The sequence below is a fragment of the Protomyctophum bolini genome (genome assembly GCF_963924005.1).
Source record: "Protomyctophum bolini genome assembly, chromosome: 11".
In the NCBI taxonomy this organism is placed as follows: Eukaryota; Metazoa; Chordata; class Actinopteri; order Myctophiformes; family Myctophidae; genus Protomyctophum; species Protomyctophum bolini.
In genome coordinates this window covers 6,498,020-6,521,172 of record NC_137872.1, presented here as the reverse complement: position 1 = coordinate 6,521,172, position 23,153 = coordinate 6,498,020, and the positions used below count along the sequence as shown (strand labels likewise).

At 45.1% G+C, this 23,153-nt stretch overlaps 1 protein-coding gene across 1 annotated transcript in view; it reads left to right on the top strand.

The window, feature by feature from the left end:
* The window catches only part of LOC308324539 (extracellular serine/threonine protein kinase FAM20C-like), a 65,751-nt gene that overhangs the window by 26,762 nt on the left and 15,836 nt on the right, over window positions 1–23,153 (top strand). The window contains exon 5 of the mRNA XM_080776607.1: window positions 22,153–22,245. Coding sequence (XP_080632733.1) covers window positions 22,153–22,245 — 93 coding nt within the window. The remainder of the gene's footprint in view (window positions 1–22,152; window positions 22,246–23,153) is intronic.

The following is a 23,153-nucleotide window of genomic DNA, read 5'->3' as shown; positions in this document are numbered from 1 at the left end:
CTTGGCTGCAGCTCACAGTTCCTTGGCTGCAGCTCACCGCTCCTTGGCTGCAGCTCACTGCTCCTTGGCTGCAGCTCACCGCTCCTTGGCTGCAGCTCACAGCTCCTTGGCTGCAGCTCACAGTTCCTTGGCTGCAGCTCACCGCTCCTTGGCTGCAGCTCACCGCTCCTTGGCTGCAGCTCACCGCTCCTTGGCTGCAGCTCACCGCTCCTTGGCTGCAGCTCACAGCTCCTTGGCTGCAGCTCACAGTTCCTTGGCTGCAGCTCACCGCTCCTTGGCTGCAGCTCACCGCTCCTTGGCTGCAGCTCACAGTTCCTTGGCTGCAGCTCACTGCTCCTTGCCTGCAGCACACCGCTCCTTAGATAGATAGATAGAATACTTTATTGGCAGTTTAAGAAAATTACAGAAAGTGACATCATTTAAAAAAAACGCCAAATGGACTTAGACACAAAAAAGCCTTCGCTTGTTTCCATTGTGGTCCACCCAAATGCGGAGAACAAATAACGTGCGTGACTAATCGTACGGCTTTGACTTTGTATCGGCGAATATGGCAGTCTAACCACCGATCCGACACAGGGGTGAGGGGTCGACGCTATGGCAGGTAAATGAAAATGTTGGGACATGTGGAGTTTGCTTTGGAGTTGCCAAAACTGCAAGTGCACATTTGAGTGAGGAGTCTGCTATCAACACAACTTATTATAGTTATAAATATTATTCTCTGGTATCGGTATTCAGGTATCGGCTAACACATAAATCGTGGTATCGGGATGGGATGGGGAACGAATAACAGTGTATCGTGACATCCCTATTCATTACATCCTCAATAACAGTGTATCGTGACATCCCTATTCATTACATCCTCAATAACAGTGTATCGTGACATCCCTATTCATTACATCCTCAATAACAGTGTATCGTGACATCCCTATTCATTACATCCTCAATAACAGTGTATCGTGACATCCCTATTCATTACATCCTCAATAACAGTGTATCGTGACATCCCTATTCATTACATCCTCAATAACAGTGTATCGTGACATCCCTATTCATTACATCCTCAATAACAGTGTATCGTGACATCCCTATTCATTACATCCTCAATAACAGTGTATCGTGACATCCCTATTCATTACATCCTCAATAACAGTGTATCGTGACATCCCTATTCATTACATCCTCAATAACAGTGTATCGTGACATCCCTATTCATTACATCCTCAATAACAGTGTATCGTGACATCCCTATTCATTACATCCTCAATAACAGTGTATCGTGACATCCCTATTCATTACATCCTCAATAACAGTGTATCGTGACATCCCTATTCATTACATCCTCAATAACAGTGTATCGTGACATCCCTATTCATTACATCCTCAATAACAGTGTATCGTGACATCCCTATTCATTACATCCTCAATAACAGTGTATCGTGACATCCCTATTCATTACATCCTCAATAACAGTGTATCGTGACATCCCTATTCATTACATCCTCAATAACAGTGTATCGTGACATCCCTATTCATTACATCCTCAATAACAGTGTATCGTGACATCCCTATTCATTACATCCTCAATAACAGTGTATCGTGACATCCCTATTCATTACATCCTCAATAACAGTGTATCGTGACATCCCTATTCATTACATCCTCAATAACAGTGTATCGTGACATCCCTATTCATTACATCCTCAATAACAGTGTATCGTGACATCCCTATTCATTACATCCTCAATAACAGTGTATCGTGACATCCCTATTCATTACATCCTCAATAACAGTGTATCGTGACATCCCTATTCATTACATCCTCAATAACAGTGTATCGTGACATCCCTATTCATTACATCCTCAATAACAGTGTATCGTGACATCCCTATTCATTACATCCTCAATAACAGTGTATCGTGACATCCCTATTCATTACATCCTCAATAACAGTGTATCGTGACATCCCTATTCATTACATCCTCAATAACAGTGTATCGTGACATCCCTATTCATTACATCCTCAATAACAGTGTATCGTGACATCCCTATTCATTACATCCTCAATAACAGTGTATCGTGACATCCCTATTCATTACATCCTCAATAACAGTGTATCGTGACATCCCTATTCATTACATCCTCAATAACAGTGTATCGTGACATCCCTATTCATTACATCCTCAATAACAGTGTATCGTGACATCCCTATTCATTACATCCTCAATAACAGTGTATCGTGACATCCCTATTCATTACATCCTCAATAACAGTGTATCGTGACATCCCTATTCATTACATCCTCAATAACAGTGTATCGTGACATCCCTATTCATTACATCCTCAATAACAGTGTATCGTGACATCCCTATTCATTACATCCTCAATAACAGTGTATCGTGACATCCCTATTCATTACATCCTCAATAACAGTGTATCGTGACATCCCTATTCATTACATCCTCAATAACAGTGTATCGTGACATCCCTATTCATTACATCCTCAATAACAGTGTATCGTGACATCCCTATTCATTACATCCTCAATAACAGTGTATCGTGACATCCCTATTCATTACATCCTCAATAACAGTGTATCGTGACATCCCTATTCATTACATCCTCAATAACAGTGTATCGTGACATCCCTATTCATTACATCCTCAATAACAGTGTATCGTGACATCCCTATTCATTACATCCTCAATAACAGTGTATCGTGACATCCCTATTCATTACATCCTCAATAACAGTGTATCGTGACATCCCTATTCATTACATCCTCAATAACAGTGTATCGTGACATCCCTATTCATTACATCCTCAATAACAGTGTATCGTGACATCCCTATTCATTACATCCTCAATAACAGTGTATCGTGACATCCCTATTCATTACATCCTCAATAACAGTGTATCGTGACATCCCTATTCATTACATCCTCAATAACAGTGTATCGTGACATCCCTATTCATTACATCCTCAATAACAGTGTATCGTGACATCCCTATTCATTACATCCTCAATAACAGTGTATCGTGACATCCCTATTCATTACATCCTCAATAACAGTGTATCGTGACATCCCTATTCATTACATCCTCAATAACAGTGTATCGTGACATCCCTATTCATTACATCCTCAATAACAGTGTATCGTGACATCCCTATTCATTACATCCTCAATAACAGTGTATCGTGACATCCCTATTCATTACATCCTCAATAACAGTGTATCGTGACATCCCTATTCATTACATCCTCAATAACAGTGTATCGTGACATCCCTATTCATTACATCCTCAATAACAGTGTATCGTGACATCCCTATTCATTACATCCTCAATAACAGTGTATCGTGACATCCCTATTCATTACATCCTCAATAACAGTGTATCGTGACATCCCTATTCATTACATCCTCAATAACAGTGTATCGTGACATCCCTATTCATTACATCCTCAATAACAGTGTATCGTGACATCCCTATTCATTACATCCTCAATAACAGTGTATCGTGACATCCCTATTCATTACATCCTCAATAACAGTGTATCGTGACATCCCTATTCATTACATCCTCAATAACAGTGTATCGTGACATCCCTATTCATTACATCCTCAATAACAGTGTATCGTGACATCCCTATTCATTACATCCTCAATAACAGTGTATCGTGACATCCCTATTCATTACATCCTCAATAACAGTGTATCGTGACATCCCTATTCATTACATCCTCAATAACAGTGTATCGTGACATCCCTATTCATTACATCCTCAATAACAGTGTATCGTGACATCCCTATTCATTACATCCTCAATAACAGTGTATCGTGACATCCCTATTCATTACATCCTCAATAACAGTGTATCGTGACATCCCTATTCATTACATCCTCAATAACAGTGTATCGTGACATCCCTATTCATTACATCCTCAATAACAGTGTATCGTGACATCCCTATTCATTACATCCTCAATAACAGTGTATCGTGACATCCCTATTCATTACATCCTCAATAACAGTGTATCGTGACATCCCTATTCATTACATCCTCAATAACAGTGTATCGTGACATCCCTATTCATTACATCCTCAATAACAGTGTATCGTGACATCCCTATTCATTACATCCTCAATAACAGTGTATCGTGACATCCCTATTCATTACATCCTCAATAACAGTGTATCGTGACATCCCTATTCATTACATCCTCATGGTGAACAGATGCTGTGACGGGCGTCATAGTGTAGTATAGACATAGAGCGTAACACAATGATAGAGAGACATCAGTGGTCAATACCCAGGAGAGGGAGAGAGAGAGAGAGAGAGAGAGCTGGACAGATGAAAGGTGGAGATCCATGTGGCATGGGGTGGGGGGCGGGGGCGGGGGGGTGTCTATATCTCTGCCAAGTGGAGGAGTTGGCGGTGCCAGCTGGACACTGTGGGCACGCACGCACGCACGCATGCATGCACGCGCACACACACACACACACACTCAGGACAATATGCAGGGGCTCGCGTTGCCAGGTCCCTCCCGGCGTGCCATGGGCATCGACCTTGACTGGCACTGATTCTGTGGATGGATGATGGATGGATGGTGGATGGATGGATGGTGGGTGGGTGGATGGATGGATGGATGGTGGGTGGATGGATGGATGGTGGGTGGATGGGTGGATGGATGGATGGATGGATGGACTATAACTATCATCATCAGCGTGCTACGCGTGTGTGCTCATAGGTCATAGGTCACACACAGGTATATATAGGGCACGTGTGTCTCCTCGGATCTTAGCGCTGTAGTGTAGCTTTGTGGTCGTGCGGGCGGTGAGCCATTCATCGCATTGCTGTCGGGAGTAAACCGCCTGCCGGTAACTCCATTTTGACTTTTTCTTTTGCATAAATCAGTGCTATTGGACACCCTTTACGTCTGTGTGCTGTTTAAAACATATTTAACCAATGGAAAGTAGTAAAAAAAAAAACAGCTTTGGGTAAAACCACTTAACTCCAGTGGACCTTCAAACTGTCCGCTAAAGCAGTTAACTCCACCACCTCTCTCCCTCTCAAACTGTCCTCTAAACAGTTTTTTAACTCATATCTTTTCTTCTGGGGGGACCCTGGAACAACATATTTTCAGATGGAGGTCGGCGGCCAATTACATTGGGTCCTTGACATGAAATATTGAGCACCTGCACTGATATAGAAACGGGTATTTCAGAAAACTGTCATGATTTATACGTCGGGTCTAAATGGGTTAAAAGGTTTTTCTTCATGTCCGAGGTTGGCAGGCTCCTCTCGGGGGTTGATACCAGCCTTTGTGTTCCACGTCAGTGGCTTTTCAACCCTTTTCATTTCAAGGCCCATTCTTTATTTGGCATTCATGAGCGACGTTCGGACAACCATTTGATCCGACATTTAGCCTCTCAGACACAAAACGAATAGTTTGTTGTCAGATAAGATTTTGTCCAGATTTTTTTTTTTTTTAGATGTTGAAGTTTATTATCTTTGGCCCATGAAGCTTTCAGAAGGTTCCTCTTTCATGACCGTCACCATTCCATCATCTCAGACATTTAAGCACAATCATGCTACTTGTGTCTGATTTGACTTCAGACATGCTAGTGGTGATGCACATGTTGAACAATAATGTAATTTACATTTACATGCAGTAAAGGCCGTGTCGGGCTCGGGAGTCGAACCCGCGGCACACTGCCAGACTGGATTACCAGTCGGGTGCCCAGACGATTACGCCACCGCCTGGGCCAATAATGTAACTCTTAGGCGTAAAATGACAATGATAACGTACAATGAAACCAAATGGACACGTATCGGTCCGCGTGGTTTCATGTTACGCTCTCAACAGTTAAAGATCTATAAGGGTCCATTTGGTTATACCAACTCTCCATCATGTAGCTGGGGACCCCCTGGCACCCCCTCAAGGACCACTAGTGGTGAAATCCACTGTTCCACGTCATTCCATTCATCATTCAGCCGGTCCTGACCACCTCCCCCCGTCCTGTCCCCGTCCCTGTCCCCGTCCCCAGTAGGGTGGGCGGGCGGTCGGTCATCATTCAGCCGGTCCTGACCACCACCCCCCTGTCCCGTCCCCGTCCCCAGTCCCCAGTCCCCAGTAGGGTGGGCGGACGGTCGGTCATGCTTTGATGGACTGTGGCTCCATGGATCTGTGAAGCATGTTATATAGACTTCGATCAGCGCCACTGAAACAATCGAATGTTCACTGGACTGTGTGCATGCACGTGTGTGCGTGGGTGTGCATGCGCGTGTGTGCGTGGGTGTGCATGCGCGTGTGTGCGTGCGTGCGTGCGTGTGTGCGACCCATGCGTGTGCTCCACCGAGGGGCCTGCATGCGTGGCCCGTATTGATCTCGTCATCATAGATTGATCATTGCGAGGCATCGATCAGTGTTCATGAGTCTAAAACGAAGCACCGGCTTCGATATTGAACCGTGCACAAAGACGCAACACACACACACACACACACACACACACACACACACACACACACACACACACACACACACAGTCCTCGGTTTCCCGCTGGAGACACTGTGGGCGCCGTGTGGTACATGGTGCATTTATATGGCGCCTTTTATCCAAGGCTTTACAGTTTACATAGTGCATTACATTCACCCATTCACACACACATTCATACACCGATTGCGGCGGAAGCCATGCAAGGCACCAACCAGCACATCGGGAGCAATTTGGGGTTCAGTGTCTTTGCCCAAGGACACTTTGACATGTAGACAGGAGGAGGAGCCGGGATTCGAACCACCGACCCATGGGTCATTGGATGACCTGCTCTACCTCCTGAGCCACAGTTCTCTCCTCCACGTCATCAGTGCCCGTATACCCCAGGTGTACTGGCACTGGTATTCTGCATCACGAGTACACTTTGTACTTTTTGGCACTTTAATTACATTTTAATGCCTGAATACATTTGCACTTTTACTCTCAAGTCAATTATGAGTTCCGGACATTAAATTGTGACAGAGTTTTTCTACATTGCAGTACTGGAACGTTGTACTTTATAGTCAAAACATGTGCGTATACTTTGCGTACACCTGTGAGGTCGTCGAGGCAAGTGCTACAGGCTAAGTTGGAGTCTAAAGACTCCAGGTTTTCAGACTGCGGCGGAATTAAGATTGAGAGTGAGTCTGCGGTTCTGATTGCAATGGGAAGTTCATTCCGTGGTTTAGATTGAGAGTGAGTCTGTAGTTCTGATTGCAATGGGAAGTTCATTCCGTGGTTTAGATTGAGAGTGAGTCTGCGGTTCTGATTGCAATGGGAAGTTCATTCCGTAGTTTTGAAGCCACTGCCAGAGGTGGATAGTGGAGGCGCCAAAAGTGATTGGCCGCAATGACATTTGTGATGATTTGATTGGCTGTGTGATTGTTTTGAGGGACTAGCATATTTTGTCCCCATGTTGACTCCCCACACGTCTCAGCCAGCCATGCTTTTACAGCCTCCAGGCAAGCGAGCGAGGGTTTTAACTTAAGGAGTCAGGGTTGTTACGTTTCAGAGGCAGGTAGATTGGGCTGTCATCAGCGTATAACAGTGGAAGGAAACACCATGTTTTCTAAAAATAGATCCTAGGGGGAGCACGTACAACATAAACAAGATTGATCCTAAGATAGAGCCCTGTGGCACTCCACAGTGGAGGGATGCTGTGGAGGATGTAGCGTATCCTAGGGTAGCACAGAGACTTCTCCCTGACAGGTAGGATGTGAAAAGCTCCAGTGCAATGTTAAATTAGTTGTCTGTTGGTTGTGTATCATAATATGTCGCACTGTAAATGTGGTGGTGTGTTAAGGGATTGCATTTCAAGGATTTGTAATATGGGCCTCGACCTGAAAAGTCAGTAGAGTATATCTGTGCGCAGGTTATGGTGGGCCTGCAGTCTTGGCGAAGATTCTGCGAAAATGTCCGGGCAGAATTTCTCAGTCTCAGTCCAGCCCTGGCCACTGCCCCCTTAACCCCCCAGACCGGTTCATTGGTCATGTCTTGGCAGACGTTGGCCTCTCTCTCTCTCTCTCTCTCTCTCTCTCTCCCTCTCACACAGAAAGCTTTCCATCTGCCTCCATCTCTCGACGTGTGGTGAACTGAAAAAAAGAACACGACAGAGAACTCGTTCAGCCAACAGAAGTATCGTTTCTGTTTTTTTTTAAATTATTGTTAAAGGTCTGCATTACGTCTTAAAGAAGTCTCCACATGCATGCACAATTAGAGAAAGTAGAAGAATTGTAGTTTTGATCGACGTCTGTCTGTCTTTCTCTCCTTATGGTACCAACATCAATACAGCATGGATGGAATTGTGGACAAAATCTTATCCAACGACATATTCTATGGTTTGGGAGAGTCTGAATGTCATCACATGGTGGTCCGTGGCTCAAACGCTGAATAAATAATACATGGCCGCGGGAAGATATTTACAGTACGAGGTTCTGAACGTTCAGTAAGGGGTGCGTGCGCGCGTTAGCACGAACGTGTCAAACCGGATGAAGCTTGTTACTCCAGACAGCTGTCAGCACAGCTGCAGCTCATGCATGTGTGCACGCACGCACACACACACATGCACGCACACACGCACACACACACACACACGCACGCACACGCGCACACACACACACAGGAGCGCACACTAAGGCTGTCCCAGAACCTTCAGGGTTCGAATGTTCGCTCGTTAGGGTTGGCACTCAAATCTTAATTATTGGGCTTGAACCATTCGTTTTATTTTATTTTTTATTTTTATATTAAATAATTTATTATTATTATTATTATTTTACTCGAAAATATATATGGATAATAAGAGTACTATGTTCATGTTGTGTTTACAATAATTTGAAAGTCCTGCATGACAGCAGAAGAGACAAACACAGTGACACACACACACACACACACACACACACACACACACACACACACACTCAATGCTTCTGAGAGTAGCCTACACAGGTGGAACAAATGAATGAAAGAGAGACAGCTAACGAGCAAGCTACACTCTCGTTTTAGCTGCCTGCCAGCAAGCTTACAGAGGCATTGGGAAGCATTTTTGGTCTGACAAAAAATATGGACAGTCGTACAGGTACTCACAATTACTCATTTTTATGGAATGATGAGCTCGCATATCAGCTGTTTTCGCGGAGCACAATCAACGCATGCAAGAGCCACTTGATGCTGTGTGTGTGTGTGTGACGTGTGTGTGTGACGTGTGTGTGACGTGTGTGTGTGTGTGTGTGTGTGTGTGTGTGACGTGTGTGTGTGTGTGTGTGTGTGTGTGTGTGTGTGTGTGTGTGTGTGTGTGTGTGACGTGTGTGTGTGTGTGTGTGACGTGTGTGTGTGTGTGTGTGTGTGTGTGTGACGTGTGTGTGACGTGTGTGTGTGTGTGACGTGTGTGTGTTGGGAGAGACGAGAGAGATTGATAAAGAGAGGGCACTGCACTCTCTTCAGCGCTGCACTAATCATGTTCAAGGCGGATATCTCGTGTTGAATTGCAGCCTGGTTAAAAGCACTCGGAGAAATTAATTAATTAGAAACAAATGGTCCGGATGTTCGCTCGAAAATTCCTGCCGAAGTTCGAGTCAAAACAGGGCTAGGGTACAGCCTTAGCGCACACACACACACACACACACACACGCACACACACACACACACACAGGGGTTACAGGGTTCATGCACCCTCGCTCACCCTGTGCACTGGCGAACAGAAGAACTGTCTGTCAGAGCAGCCTTTGTGTGTGTGTGTGTGTGTGTGTGTGTGTGTGTGTGTGTGTGTGTGTGTGTGTGTGTGTGTGTGTGTGTGTGTGTGTGTGTGTGTGTGTGTGTGTGTTCCACCTGGTAGGTGTGTGTATTGTACTGTACACTCTGTGCTCTGTGTCCAAACTGACCACACTAAATGTCTTTCTTTGCCCTTTTCTGGTTGGTTGAGTGTCAGGTTTCTGTAAGCCACTATAGAGCGCCGCAGTCCCCGCCCCCTTTCAGAAAAGCGAGTGGCCCAGGAAGTGGAAGCCCCATGCATTCTCTATAATTTATTTAAAGACGGTTACGCAGCGGACAAAGCCAATTCGGATCGTGACGAATCATGACAATGAACACAATATTTTGGGACGATCAAATCATTTATAAGACGAAAAACAAAACAAATAGTGTTTCTTTTCTTCTTTCTAATGATTTGATCGTCAGAAAATCGTCACAAATCAGAAAACTGTTACATATATGTATGTAACAGTTTTCTGAAGAACGCATGTTTCTAATATGTCAGTCCTTCTCAAACATGTCAAGGACCCCCAAAAATTTGAAGCAAAGATTTGAGTTAAAAACGTTTGCTCGGAAATAATATATATTCAATGATTTGGGCCACATTTTAATGATTAAAAAAACCAAAAACAGACCTACAAGCTTGTAGATCTGCTATTTGTCAATAGCTAAAGCATAACATGATGCTTAAAACACCAAAATGGGTTAAAATGATTTTTGAATACATACATTTTTTTTAAACGTCTATAAGGGTGCCTGACGTCGTAGAAAACTTGACAGAAAAAGACTCGCTCACTGTATTAAAAATTAAGGATACCTCCTTAGACCGAGACTTAAGACAACTTTTTTTACATGCTAGTCTCATAAAGTGCTCTTACGTGCAATTACAAGTAGTAAACGTTTGGGTCCTATAAGACCTTCGTCACTGCTATATTATTATAACAGACAAATAACTTGCTCTTAAAGAGCTCCAAAACAATAAAGCTCAGGTGCTGAGAATTACTAATTGGTGGCATCACCTGATGGTGGGGTGTGGACATTACAGAATAATACATATTAATATTAATAATACAAATTCACACAGGTATAATAGGAAACATGAATACTGCATAAACCACATGTTGACAGTCTTATACAATCACTTTTTGAAAATAACTTTTCTCTATGCCTGACGTAGTTTACCCTCCATGTCAGCCCCATCCTTCTCTATGCCTGACGTAGTTTACCCTCCATGCCAGCCCCATCCTCCTCTGTCTGACGTAGTTTACCCTCCATGCCAGCCCCATCCTTCTCTATGTCTGACGTAGTTTACCCTCCATGCCAGCCCCATCCTCCTCTGTCTGACGTAGTTTACCCTCCATGTCAGCCCCATCCTTCTCTATGCCTGACGTAGTTTACCCTCCATGCCAGCCCCATCCTCCTCTGTCTGACGTAGTTTACCCTCCATGCCAGCCCCATCCTTCTCTATGTCTGACGTAGTTTACCCTCCATGCCAGCCCCATCCTCCTCTGTCTGACGTAGTTTACCCTCCATGCCAGCCCCATCCTTCTCTATGCCTGACGTAGTTTACCCTCCATGCCAGCCCCATCCTTCTCTATGTCTGACGTAGTTTACCCTCCATGCCAGCCCCATCCTTCTCTATGCCTGACATAGTTTACCCTCCATGCCAGCCCCATCCTTCTCTATGTCTGACGTAGTTTACCCTCCATGTCAGCCCCATCCTTCTCTATGTCTGACGTAGTTTACCCTCCATGCCAGCCCCATCCTCCTCTGTCTGACGTAGTTTACCCTCCATGCCAGCCCCATCCTCCTCTGTCTGACGTAGTTTACCCTCCATGCCAGCCCCATCCTTCTCTATGTCTGACGTAGTTTACCCTCCATGTCAGCCCCATCCTCCTCTGTCTGACGTAGTTTACCCTCCATGCCAGCCCCATCCTCCTCTGTCTGACGTAGTTTACCCTCCATGCCAGCCCCATCCTTCTCTATGTCTGACGTAGTTTACCCTCCATGACAGCCCCATCCTTCTCTATGTCTGACGTAGTTTACCCTCCATGCCAGCCCCATCCTTCTCTATGTCTGACGTAGTTTACCCTCCATGCCAGCCCCATCCTCCTCTGTCTGACGTAGTTTACCCTCCATGCCAGCCCCATCCTTCTCTATGCCTGACGTAGTTTACCCTCCATGCCAGCCCCATCCTTCTCTATGCCTGACGTAGTTTACCCTCCATGCCAGCCCCATCCTTCTCTATGTCTGACGTAGTTTACCCTCCATGCCAGCCCCATCCTTCTTTCTCTGTCTTTCTTCTTTAGATATTATCCGGTGTCCATGCGTGTATTGTTCCACTGTCTGTAGCGTCGTCAAGGACAGACTGAGCCATAACAAGATAGGCTGTACCAAAACAACAACATCTGACAGTCCTATTGTGAAGGTGTGTGTGTGTGTGTGTGTGTGTGTGTGTGTGTGTGTGTGTGTGTGTGTGTGTGGCGCGTTGTCTTCAAACATGGCTAAATCCTGCAAGGTTAAGCAGAAGTATTGTGAGAGAGAGAGAGATGGGGGGGGGGGGGGGGAGAGAGGGGCGGGGGGGTGACCCAGTTCATTTGTGTTGCCAAGTACTTCTCTGAGGTGAAGGCAGAGTTGCTGACGGCAGAAAAGAAATCCCATTACCCCCAAGTGTGGACTGACTGATTGATTGATTGATTGATTGATCGAATATTTTCAATTTAATATTTTGAATTGAATATTTGTAATTGATTGATTGAATCAATCTGACACGGGTACAACGGGTATTGCATAGCCAGGTGGCGCATGGATCTCCAACTTCCATCGTTACTGACTCGGTTTCTTTCATCGTGAAAATGGGCCGCAAATCTTTGAATATATATATTCTTGTTTCACAGTGAACATTTTAAAGTCAGATATTTGCTGGAACAACATATGTTTAGATGGGGGTCGGGCGGTCCGAATACATCATAATGTTTGGGGTCCCCGACATGAAATAGTTTGAAAAACCACTGATTATACAAACAGGTGTTTTCAGAAAACTGTCATGTTTTAGAAGACATTTTGTAGAATCTGGTCTCAGTCCTATAAGGGGTTAAAACCGTTCGGGGGGGGAATTCCTCTCCTCTCCGCGGAATTCTTGCTCTCTCTCTCTCTCTGACTGAGAGGCTTTTTTTTACCCCCCCCCCCCCCCCTTTTTTTCCTTCCTCCACAGAGAAAGTTTAACTGTCAGAAGTTTTAAGTTTAGTTCTAGACATTCCACGAGAACCATTCATTTATTTTGTCTTTTTTTTTTTTTTACGAGGACGAGAGGGAGCCAATAAACGTTGTCTTCAATGACACCGCGGCTGTGTCTGCTCAAAGCAAGCTCTCTCTCTCTCTCTCTCTCTCTCTCTCTCTCTCTCTCTCTCTCTCTCTCTCCCTCTCTCTCTCTCTCTCTCTCTCCCTCTCCCTCTCCCTCTCCCTCTCTCTCTCTCTCTCTCTCTCTCTCTCTCTCTCTCTCTCTCTCTCTCTCTCTCTCTCTCTCTCTCTCTCTCTCTCTCTCTCTCTCCTCGGTCTAATTGCTCCGGTGGAATCTTATACCTGTGATTAAAATCTGATACGTATGATTAAAGGACTGCTCAGCGTTTTAGCAATTCATCACGGCTCGTTTGCACAGGGTGTTTTACGCAGGTGGAAATTAAACGTCTTATGCTAATGAGGCCCAGGCTTTAATTTCTTGCATTCCTGTCTGCCTCAGAAGGTTACATGCAGAGCTAATTGATTCGGTGTAGATGTCGGACGGGACAGGCTGTCCATTTATGTTTCGCTTGTCTTTAACCCATTTAGACCTGGGGACGATTCTACAAATTCCTTCTAAATCCTGACTAATTTTCTGAAAACCCTATGTTTCTATGTCAGTCGTTCTCAAACCATGTTCATGTCAAGGACCCCCAAGCATATATAGCTTGCTGCTTAGCATAAATGGAAACACAGAAATATATTTCAAAGTATATTTTTGTGAACGGAAATGACGAACAGAGAACTCAGATTTGGGGAGGTGTAGTTCCAGTAGCATTCTGTGCTAGACTGTGGACCAGTAGTCTGGCTCCGCGAGGCGACTCCCCAGGCCGTGACAGAAGGTACAAGAAAGGTACACGTAACCACGTGGACCTTAGAGACACAGCTCTACTACGCTATCACTGCTGAATGGACACGCACGCACGCACGCATGCACGCACGCATGCACGCACGCACACACACACACACACACACACACACACACACACACGCACACGCACATGTGTTCCAAGTCGCTCTTCAGTATCACTGCTGAATGGAACCACAGTTCTCCCACAGACTGGGGGGGGGGGGGGCATTGTGTCTGTGTAACCCAGGCCTGTTGTGACGGCGTCTCTCACACATGCACGCGCACACACACATGCACACACGCGCGCGCACGTGGAATATGCGGCCACCTCGACATTTATTAGGCCGTGGACCCCCCATTTGCAAACATATACACCAGTGACCCCCATATGGATTTCACGACTCTAGCAGTGATTCCGAAACATATTAATTTCAAGGACACCCCAGTTTGACATGATTTAGTCTATGCGGGTATTTTCTCTCTCTGTTACCCCGATTTATATTGTAAAACCACTTGTAAATTTTACTCTGAGAGTGTACAAATTTGAAGACGGCATACTGCTGGGTTAGCACTGGCGCTTTGGCATATGGAATGAATTCTGTACTGGCCATATATGGAGCGTGTCTTGAGTGTACAGGGTTTGATGAGGTCAGATCAACCTATGGAATGTCAGAAAAGGTCAGCTCCATATATGGAGATCTAAGGGGCATGGTCATATATGGATGCGTGGGGTGACTATAACTAACTAACTGACGGACGGCAGATGCAGGTTTTCATAGTAAATGCGACCTACGGTTGCAAAAGATTTTTTTTTATTTATTTCCCCCCCCCATCACTGGAACGTGTGATACCCAGCCTGGCCACCGGTGGGCCGTCACATTGTCAGAGCAGAGTGTTAGGAGGAGGGGCGGTGGGTGGGCCGGGTCTGGTGTCCACCTGCCAGGGGAGGTGTGGGGAGGTGTGGGGAGGCCGCAACACGATCCTGGGGTTGGCCCGGGTCACCCCTCCCAGCGCAGGGCACTATGTGGCAGGGCCACAAACAGAGGACTCTCTGTCTGTCTGACTGGCTGGCTGACTGGCTGGCTGGCTGGCTGGCTGACTGACTGGCTGGCTGACTGACTGACTGGCTGGCTGACTGTCTGTCTATCCAGGCTGGCTGGCTGGCTGACTGTCTGTCTGTCCAGGCTGACTGACTGGCTGAATGTCTGTCTAATGGTCTATCCAGGCTGGCTGACTGTCTGTCTGTCCAGGCTGACTGGCTGGCTGTCTGTCTATCCAGGCTGGCTGGCTGGCTGACTGTCTGTCTGTCCAGGCTGACTGGTTGGCTGGTTGGCTGTCTGGCTGGCTGGGGAAACCCGTACACTCAGCATATATCCTGGGACTCCTGCAGCCTATAAGGTGCTGCTTTAGAAAGCTCTGCTGCATGGGGAGATTCTTACACACAAAGAAGAGCGCTAGTGACTGACAGCAGTGTACTGTGTGAGCATGCGTGCGCACGTGCGTGCATGTGTGCGTGCATGCATACATGCATGTGCGCGCGTGAATAAGACGTGTGTGCTTGTATAATGTAGTTTGAAGTAACACAGTCTATGTCTGTGGTTCTCAGAGTTCATTCCATGGACTTTCGGGGGATAACTTGATCCTCGGGTCCATTTGGTTCCATTTGTACACTGTCAGAGTTAAGGGGGACCCTGGATTTTGAGAACCTCTTTTCTGCATAGTTTAAACTTTTAGGTTTTTGTTTTTCTCTATGTTAATGCACTACTTGATGTACTTCATCATACTTTTAGCTTTTTTATTATTATTTTTCACTACTGCAAGTAAACCATATATACTCGCAGGTTTGCCTCACTAACAAAGAGCACAGCGTGTGTTTGGGAATCTCACTGAAGAAACATCAAAGCCACGATCACACTTTAGGGCTGTTTGTCTTTCTTATGACAGAGAGAGAGAGAGAGGAGAAAAACAGAATGTCAGTGTTTTCTCCCTCCAGAAGAGGCTGCATGCTGGTAGATGTTCAGTGTTTTCTTCCTCCAGAAGAGGATGCATGCTGGTAGATGTTCAGTGTTTTCTCCTTCCAGAAGAGGCTGCATGCTGGTAGATGTTCAGTGTTTTCTCCCTCCAGAAGAGGATGCATGCTGGTAGATGTTCAGTGTTTTCTCCCTCCAGAAGAGGCTGCATGCTGGTAGATGTTCAGTGTTTTCTCCCTCCAGAAGAGGATGCATGCTGGTAGATGTTCAGTGTTTTCTCCCTCCAGAAGAGGCTGCATGCTGGTAGATGTTCAGTGTTTTCTCCCTCCAGAAGAGGCTGCATGCTGGTAGATGTTCAGTGTTTTCTCCCTCCAGAAGAGGCTGCATGCTGGTAGATGTTCAGTGTTTTCTCCCTCCAGAAGAGGCTGCATGCTGGTAGATGTTCAGTGTTTTCTCCCTCCAGAAGAGGCTGCATGCTGGTAGATGTTCAGTGTTTTCCTCCTTCCAGAAGAGGATGCATGCTGGTAGATGTTCAGTGTTTTCTCCCTCCAGAAGAGGCTGCATGCTGGTAGATGTTCAGTGTTTTCTCCCTCCAGAAGAGGATGCATGCTGGTAGATGTTCAGTGTTTTCTCCCTCCAGAAGAGGCTGCATGCTGGTAGATGTTCAGTGTTTTCTCCCTCCAGAAGAGGCTGCATGCTGGTAGATGTTCAGTGTTTTCTCCCTCCAGAAGAGGATGCATGCTGGTAGATTTTTCCGCAGGAATGTTTTTACATTTCTATTTCGAGGAGCAACACATTCCCCCGAGTCCCACATGCTCTGCCCAGCCGTCACTAAGATACACCATGATGAAACAGCAGCACCACAGTCTGGCAGGTTGTGGGCGCTGCGGTTTCACCATGTTTCCTGCCTGCCTGTCTGTCTGCACTGCCTGCCTGCCTGCACTGCCTGCCTGCCTACGCTGCCTGCCTGCATGCCTGCCTGCCTGCCGTCACCCACCCACTGACCACAACCACATGGCTGAGCTGCACTTAGCCTGTGATAGATGGCATCTATTTAGGAAGCAGCAAGCTGACCACAAACCACACAGCACAACAAGGCCAGGCACACAGCACAGCAAGGCAGGACCTCTGGTCTGCTTTGAGGCAGGATTATTCCAGAGAAGAAGGGACGATATAACCTCATTGTCATTCTTCTGGATCGGACCAGTGAAGAAACACGGGGAAGGTTGCCGTGCATTAGAGTAGTCGACGGGTGGCTCTTCCAAGAGAGATTTTGCGCTCTCATTAGAAGGCGGGTGTAAGTGCCATCCAACCATTTCTCAAATGTCTTTGAAAGTGTCCATGTCTCGGAGCCATAGGGTAGAATCGGAGAGAGAGGTGTGTGGGTGGGGGGGGGGGGGGCTGCACCACTCAGTTCACACGGGTGTGATTTCTTACTTTGAACCTCTTACTAAGCTGGCGTGACCAGATCTTATGCATTTCATTGCAGGCTAACCAGGCCATACCCTTCCTAGTTTGAAAGTCCTTTGGGGAAAGAAAATGTCTGTAAACATAACGTGCGGGACACATCCTTCTGTGTTACTGTAGCAGAAAGAACAACACGCATTGTTTGTCATTGTTGGAGATAAAACCCACAGCGTGCTATAGAGACGAGTTGTTGTTTGTCGGAGATAAACCACAGCGTGTTGAGAGTCATGCATGGCGTGACGGGAGGATGGAACACTCTGAGATAAACACATACACTTCACACCTTATGGCTGAGAGAGAGAGAGAGAGAGAGAGAGAGAGAGATGAAGCAGGGACCCCACACTACATGAAATTGTGTTGTAGATTACACTTGTTGTAACTTGTTAGATTTCATAATGTGTTGTTTTTGTATGTGTGTGTGTGTGTGTGTGTGCATGCATGCGCACGTGTGTGTGTGTGTGTGCCTATGTGCGTGCGTGCGTGTGTGTGTCACTGAAAAGGAGCCACCCATGCAGCCTCCAATATAGATCAATAGTGTGAATGTAATTAGCATCCACAGCATCATCACAGCGTGATTGACAGCAGGCTGTGGAAAAACAGCAGTCTGTCTGACTGACTTCTCCTCCTGTTATCGACATTTAGATCTTTAACCCATTCTGAACGGGGACTCATTTTGGTGTTAGCATTATGTTATGCTTTAGCCATTGAAAAATAGCAGATCTACAAGCTCATAGCGCGCCACCGAGTGGCGCGCTACGAGCTTGTAGGTCTGCTATTTTTGAAAAATCAAAGAGCGACTGACATTTTTAGAATCTGATCTCAGGTCAGAATGGGTTAATCAGACCATTGTGTGTCCAGTGGAAACCTCGTATGAATCTGATCTCAGGTCAGAATGGGTTAATGTCTGTCCTCTCCTCCTGTAAGACATTACAAATGTTCACTGTGCAAGAGTATAAGACTTGCACAAACGTTTTCACGTTTTTTTCCCCAAAAAATTGCCGCACTATGGGCTTGCAGATTTGCTATTTTTTTTCAACAGCTATAAAGTATAATATATAATGGTTAAAGTAGTTAAAAGCTATGAGGTGAAACAGATGCGTCCTCCACTCTGAATGGGTTAAAATACAGATCAATGTCACTCTCTCGCTCTCTCTCTCTCTCTCTCTCTCTCTCTCTCTCTCTCTCTCTCTCTCCCCGTGGACAGATCAACGTGACATTATAAAATGTCACGCAGATAATTGGCGATTAACAATTTACTTTGTGTATGTTTGTCATTGAACATTGGAACGTTTTACAATCTGTGTTTCTGTTTGTCCTTTCGGGGTTTCGTAATCACACACATTGCACATGTAGGGCAGATATGACCCGTAACTTAACCCATTTAGACCTGAAGAATATGGCTTCTAAATCCTGACAGTTTTGTGAAAACCCTCTGTTTCTATGTCAGTGGTGCTCAACCTTTTTCATGTCAAGGACCCCCAGAATTGTCTGAATTTGGCCGCCGACCCCCATATGAAAATATGTTGTTCCATGGACCCCCCCCCCAGAAGCAAAGATTTGAGTTAAAAACGTTCGCTCTGAAATAATATATAGGCAAAGATTTGCACCACATTTTCATGATATTTAAAAAGTAGCAGATCTACGCTATGAGCTTGTAGGTCTGCTATTTTTCAATAGCTAAAGTATAACATGAATGCACCAAAAATGGTTCCTTGTCTGAGTGGGTTAATAAATAAAATAAAGTCATAATTAATAAGTAAATATACAATGGAATCACTGACACATTTAATAATCCCCCCCCCAAAAAAAAACACATTAGGTAAATCTGCTTTGTTACTTTACACGGCTGCACATATCACCTATCAGACGGCAGGAGGTCTTTTACACAAGGCCTGTCAGAATGTTTCTGCGACTAGCCGCGGATCCAGCCGCTATAGAGCACCGCCGTCTGGCGTCAATATCGGTAGAGGGCGCAAATTCACGGGTTAATGTACTTTTTATTCATATAATAAACATGTCATCCCGGCCGCTTACTTGACTCCTTCAAAACCGCTCTCAAAGGGCACCTACGGACGGCTGCAATTCGAAACTGTCCCCGTAAAATCTGAATCCCCCCCCCCACCATGCACCCACCCTTTTTCCCCTCACTTTACATTTTTCTTACTTTTCCTTTTTTTACCTCCTTTATGAAGAATTATTTGGCTATAGAAGTGTCTATTTGTAAATGTTTTGATGATTTGAACATGGTGGACCCTCTTGTAAACAAGTGTAATAATGCTTTATTGGGAGGTCCACTCACAGTTAACAGTCTTTGTATTGAATTTAGGTAATTCTGCAAACTGTTAATACATATTTCAATCAATCAAAGAATCAACAAAACGCTATGGTTACTGCTGCTGAATTAGTTAAATTTTCGCTAGAAACAGACTGTATCAAATATGAGTGACTGACTGTCGCAAACGATACAGAGCCACCTCCCTGACAATATGTGTGTGGGGTGTTACTACACTGACAGAAAGAAACATCTTAGCACTCTCTCTCTCTCTCTCTCTCTCTCTCTCTCTCTCTCTGCGTTGCTGACTCATCCATTATCTGCCTCGCCCGCCCTTTTCTCTACTCTCTGTTTTGCTGTTGGTTGCTAGGGGGTTTGATGTTGATGGTTGCTAGGGGGTTTGATGTTGATTGTTGCTAGGGGGGTTATAGGTATATATTTATACATATTATATTATTTATTCTGCATTTGAGCCACGGACCACCATTTGATGACATTTAACCTCTCAGACCCATTTGAGCCACAGAACCACCATTTGATGACATTTAGCCTCTCAGGCCCCGAAACCAAAGGATGTTTTGGTGGTGTTGGACAAGATTTTGCCCACAATTCCATTCTGTATTGATGTTGGTACCCTTGGGAGAGATAACAGGCAAGCTTTGATCAAAATATACAATTCTTCTACATTCTCTAATTGTGTATACTGTACATCTTGTACATTAAATAATGTTTAACAATAATTTTACTCTTGAGAGTGTAACATGAAACCAAATGGCGTATACGGATCCATGTGGTTTAATTGTACACTCTCAAAGAGTTAAAGATTCATAGGGGTCCACTTGGTCACCAACTCTCAGGACCACCTGGAAACCATATATGGAGTGTGTCTTGAGTGCACATGCAGTATTTGGATGAGGTCAGATTGACAAATGGAGATGGCCATATATGGTGTGTGTCACGAGGCTTGACGGGCTGATGGCCATATATGGAGGCGTGGCTGACGGACTGACTACACAGACTGACAGGTTTCGCAGGTTTTCATAGTAATCTGTGTGTGTGTGTGTGTGTGTGTGTGTGTGTGTGTGTGTGTGTGTGTGTGTGTGTGCATCCTACATCCAGTACCACATGACAAAGAAACAGTCGCACACATCTTAAATGGTTGCAGCCACTATAAAGGACTGTACATTGCCAGACATGACCGTCTGGTGGACCTGGTCTCAGACAAGATCAGAGGAGTACAGGACAGGACAACAAGAATGTATAAACACAGCACTGTAAAAATAGACTGGTTTGATCACAATGACACGCATGTCAATTCACTACAAAATATTCCAAATACCCCAGATATTGTGTTCATCAATGAAATTAGAAAAACTGTCACTATATTTGAAATAGGCTGCCCATTTGATTTGTATATGGACACTTGTTTTACATCCAAACTTATGAAATATCAGCTTTTGGTGGAACGTATTATGGCCTTGGGATATAACTGTCAACTTATTGTCCTTGTATTTGGAAGTCTGGGCCATGTCCATAAACTTGTGCTCAGGGGTTTGCAATTGGGTGGATTGCTAAAAACAAATGCAAAAAAGCTGGCTAAATACTGTTCTGTCTCAGCTACTATGGGCAGTCTGTCTGTCTGGAGAAGGCGTTGTTTCATTTATCCCTAGGAGGCTTAAAAAAACCCAAAACAAACATCCTGTCTAGTAGTATCAAGTATATAGTATGTCAACAATGTGCTGTATATATATACATATATATATTTTTTTTAAATATATACTTTCTCTTCTTTTCCCTCTGTGTGTTAAGCGCATGTGCAGCAGCTTGGTTGGACCATGTAATGTATAACCTTATTCTGACCAGTGTTTGGGTCTATTCTGTATACGCCTCTTGTGCAGATCCAAATAAAAGAAATCAAATGTGTGACTTGTCTAGTTAGCTGACTGTGGGTCTGTCTCTCTGATGTCTCTTTTACTGAGTGTCTCTCTGCTGCCCTCTGGCGGTCACTGTCATGCATCGTCACATCCACTGGGTTCTGTACACGTGACCAGTGCAAGGGCGTGTGCGTGTCCTCTCCTGACCAGCCTCTCTCTCTCTCTCTCTCTCTCTCTCTCTCTCTCTCTCTCTCTCTCTCTCTCTCTCTCTCTCTCTCTCTCTCTCTGATCAAGTCCCAGTAGCTATACCCTCGATCAGTTCCATTATTAGGGCAAGACAAGGCCACACAATCCGTTGCTCCGGAACCACTCTACCGGGACTGGGAGTAGTAACAAAGGATTTGTTTACATCTTGCCCCAATGCATTTCCAATGGAAGTCACATGGTTTGACACAACATTTTTGTTGTACGGCTTTCGGCTGTGTTTCGACTGCCCCCCTCCCCCTCAAACAACAAAAATGTTGTGTCAAACCATGTGACTCCCATTGGAGATTAATTGCGAGCTTGCATCAGTAAACAAGTCTCATGCAGCAGATACAACAATCTGTTGTGCAGGTGTGAGTGAAGCCTAACTATTATTATTTGTGTGTGTTTTTTACAGACAGACCAGAGAACAGGAGACTCCTCCAGACTTCTTCTACTTCTCCGACTTTGAGAGACACAACGCAGAGGTCGCCGCCTTTCACCTGGACAGGTACCTTAATTACACTGCTTTTCACGCACACACACACACACACACACACACACACACACGCACGCACACTGACACGCATGTATGTCAAGGACCCCCAACTAAGATTATCTGTAATTGGCCGTCGACCCCCATTTGAAAATATGTTGTTCCCTCCCAGAAGCAAAGATTTGAGTTAAAAACGTTCTAAAAAAGCTCTGAAAGAATACATATTGAAAGATTTGCACTGCATTTTCACGATTAAAAAAAAATAGCAGATCATAAATAGAAGCTCATAGCGCGGCACTGAGTGCCGCACTATGAGCTTGTAGATCTGCTATTTTTCAATAGCTAAAGTAATACAATTACGCTTAAAGCACCAAAATGCCGTGAAGGGCCCTTCACAATAAAGCGTCTCCATTTACCTCCCATTTACCTCCCAACTATATTTTACACTTACAGATGCCTGAAGAAGGTCTTTGACCCAAACATTGCCTTTAAAATAAAGTTTGTATTGCATGTGCAGACGGTGTGCGTGTCTTTGTGCACTTTACGTGCATTCTTCTGAGCACATTGAGCCCTCCCTATGCAGTATATGCACCCGCCTCAGAGCAAATAGGTGTGCATAAGACTTTGTTGCCTACACTGGTTACTATTGATTAGTCGTGGTAACTTAACAGTGTGTGTTTGTAAATTGTGAGAGAGAGAGAGAGACAGAGAGAGAGAGAGAGAGAAAGAGAGAGAGCGAGAGAGAGAGAGAAAGAGAGAGCGAGAGACTACAGTTTACTACTGTTGGAGCAGCCGCCGGGGCCCGATGCGACTGCATCTACTGCTTCTACGATGTGCACGCGCACGAGCACGCACGCACGCACGCACTCACACAGGCACGCACCACGCACACACGTGCAGGTGCTCCATTGTCCCCGGGGCCA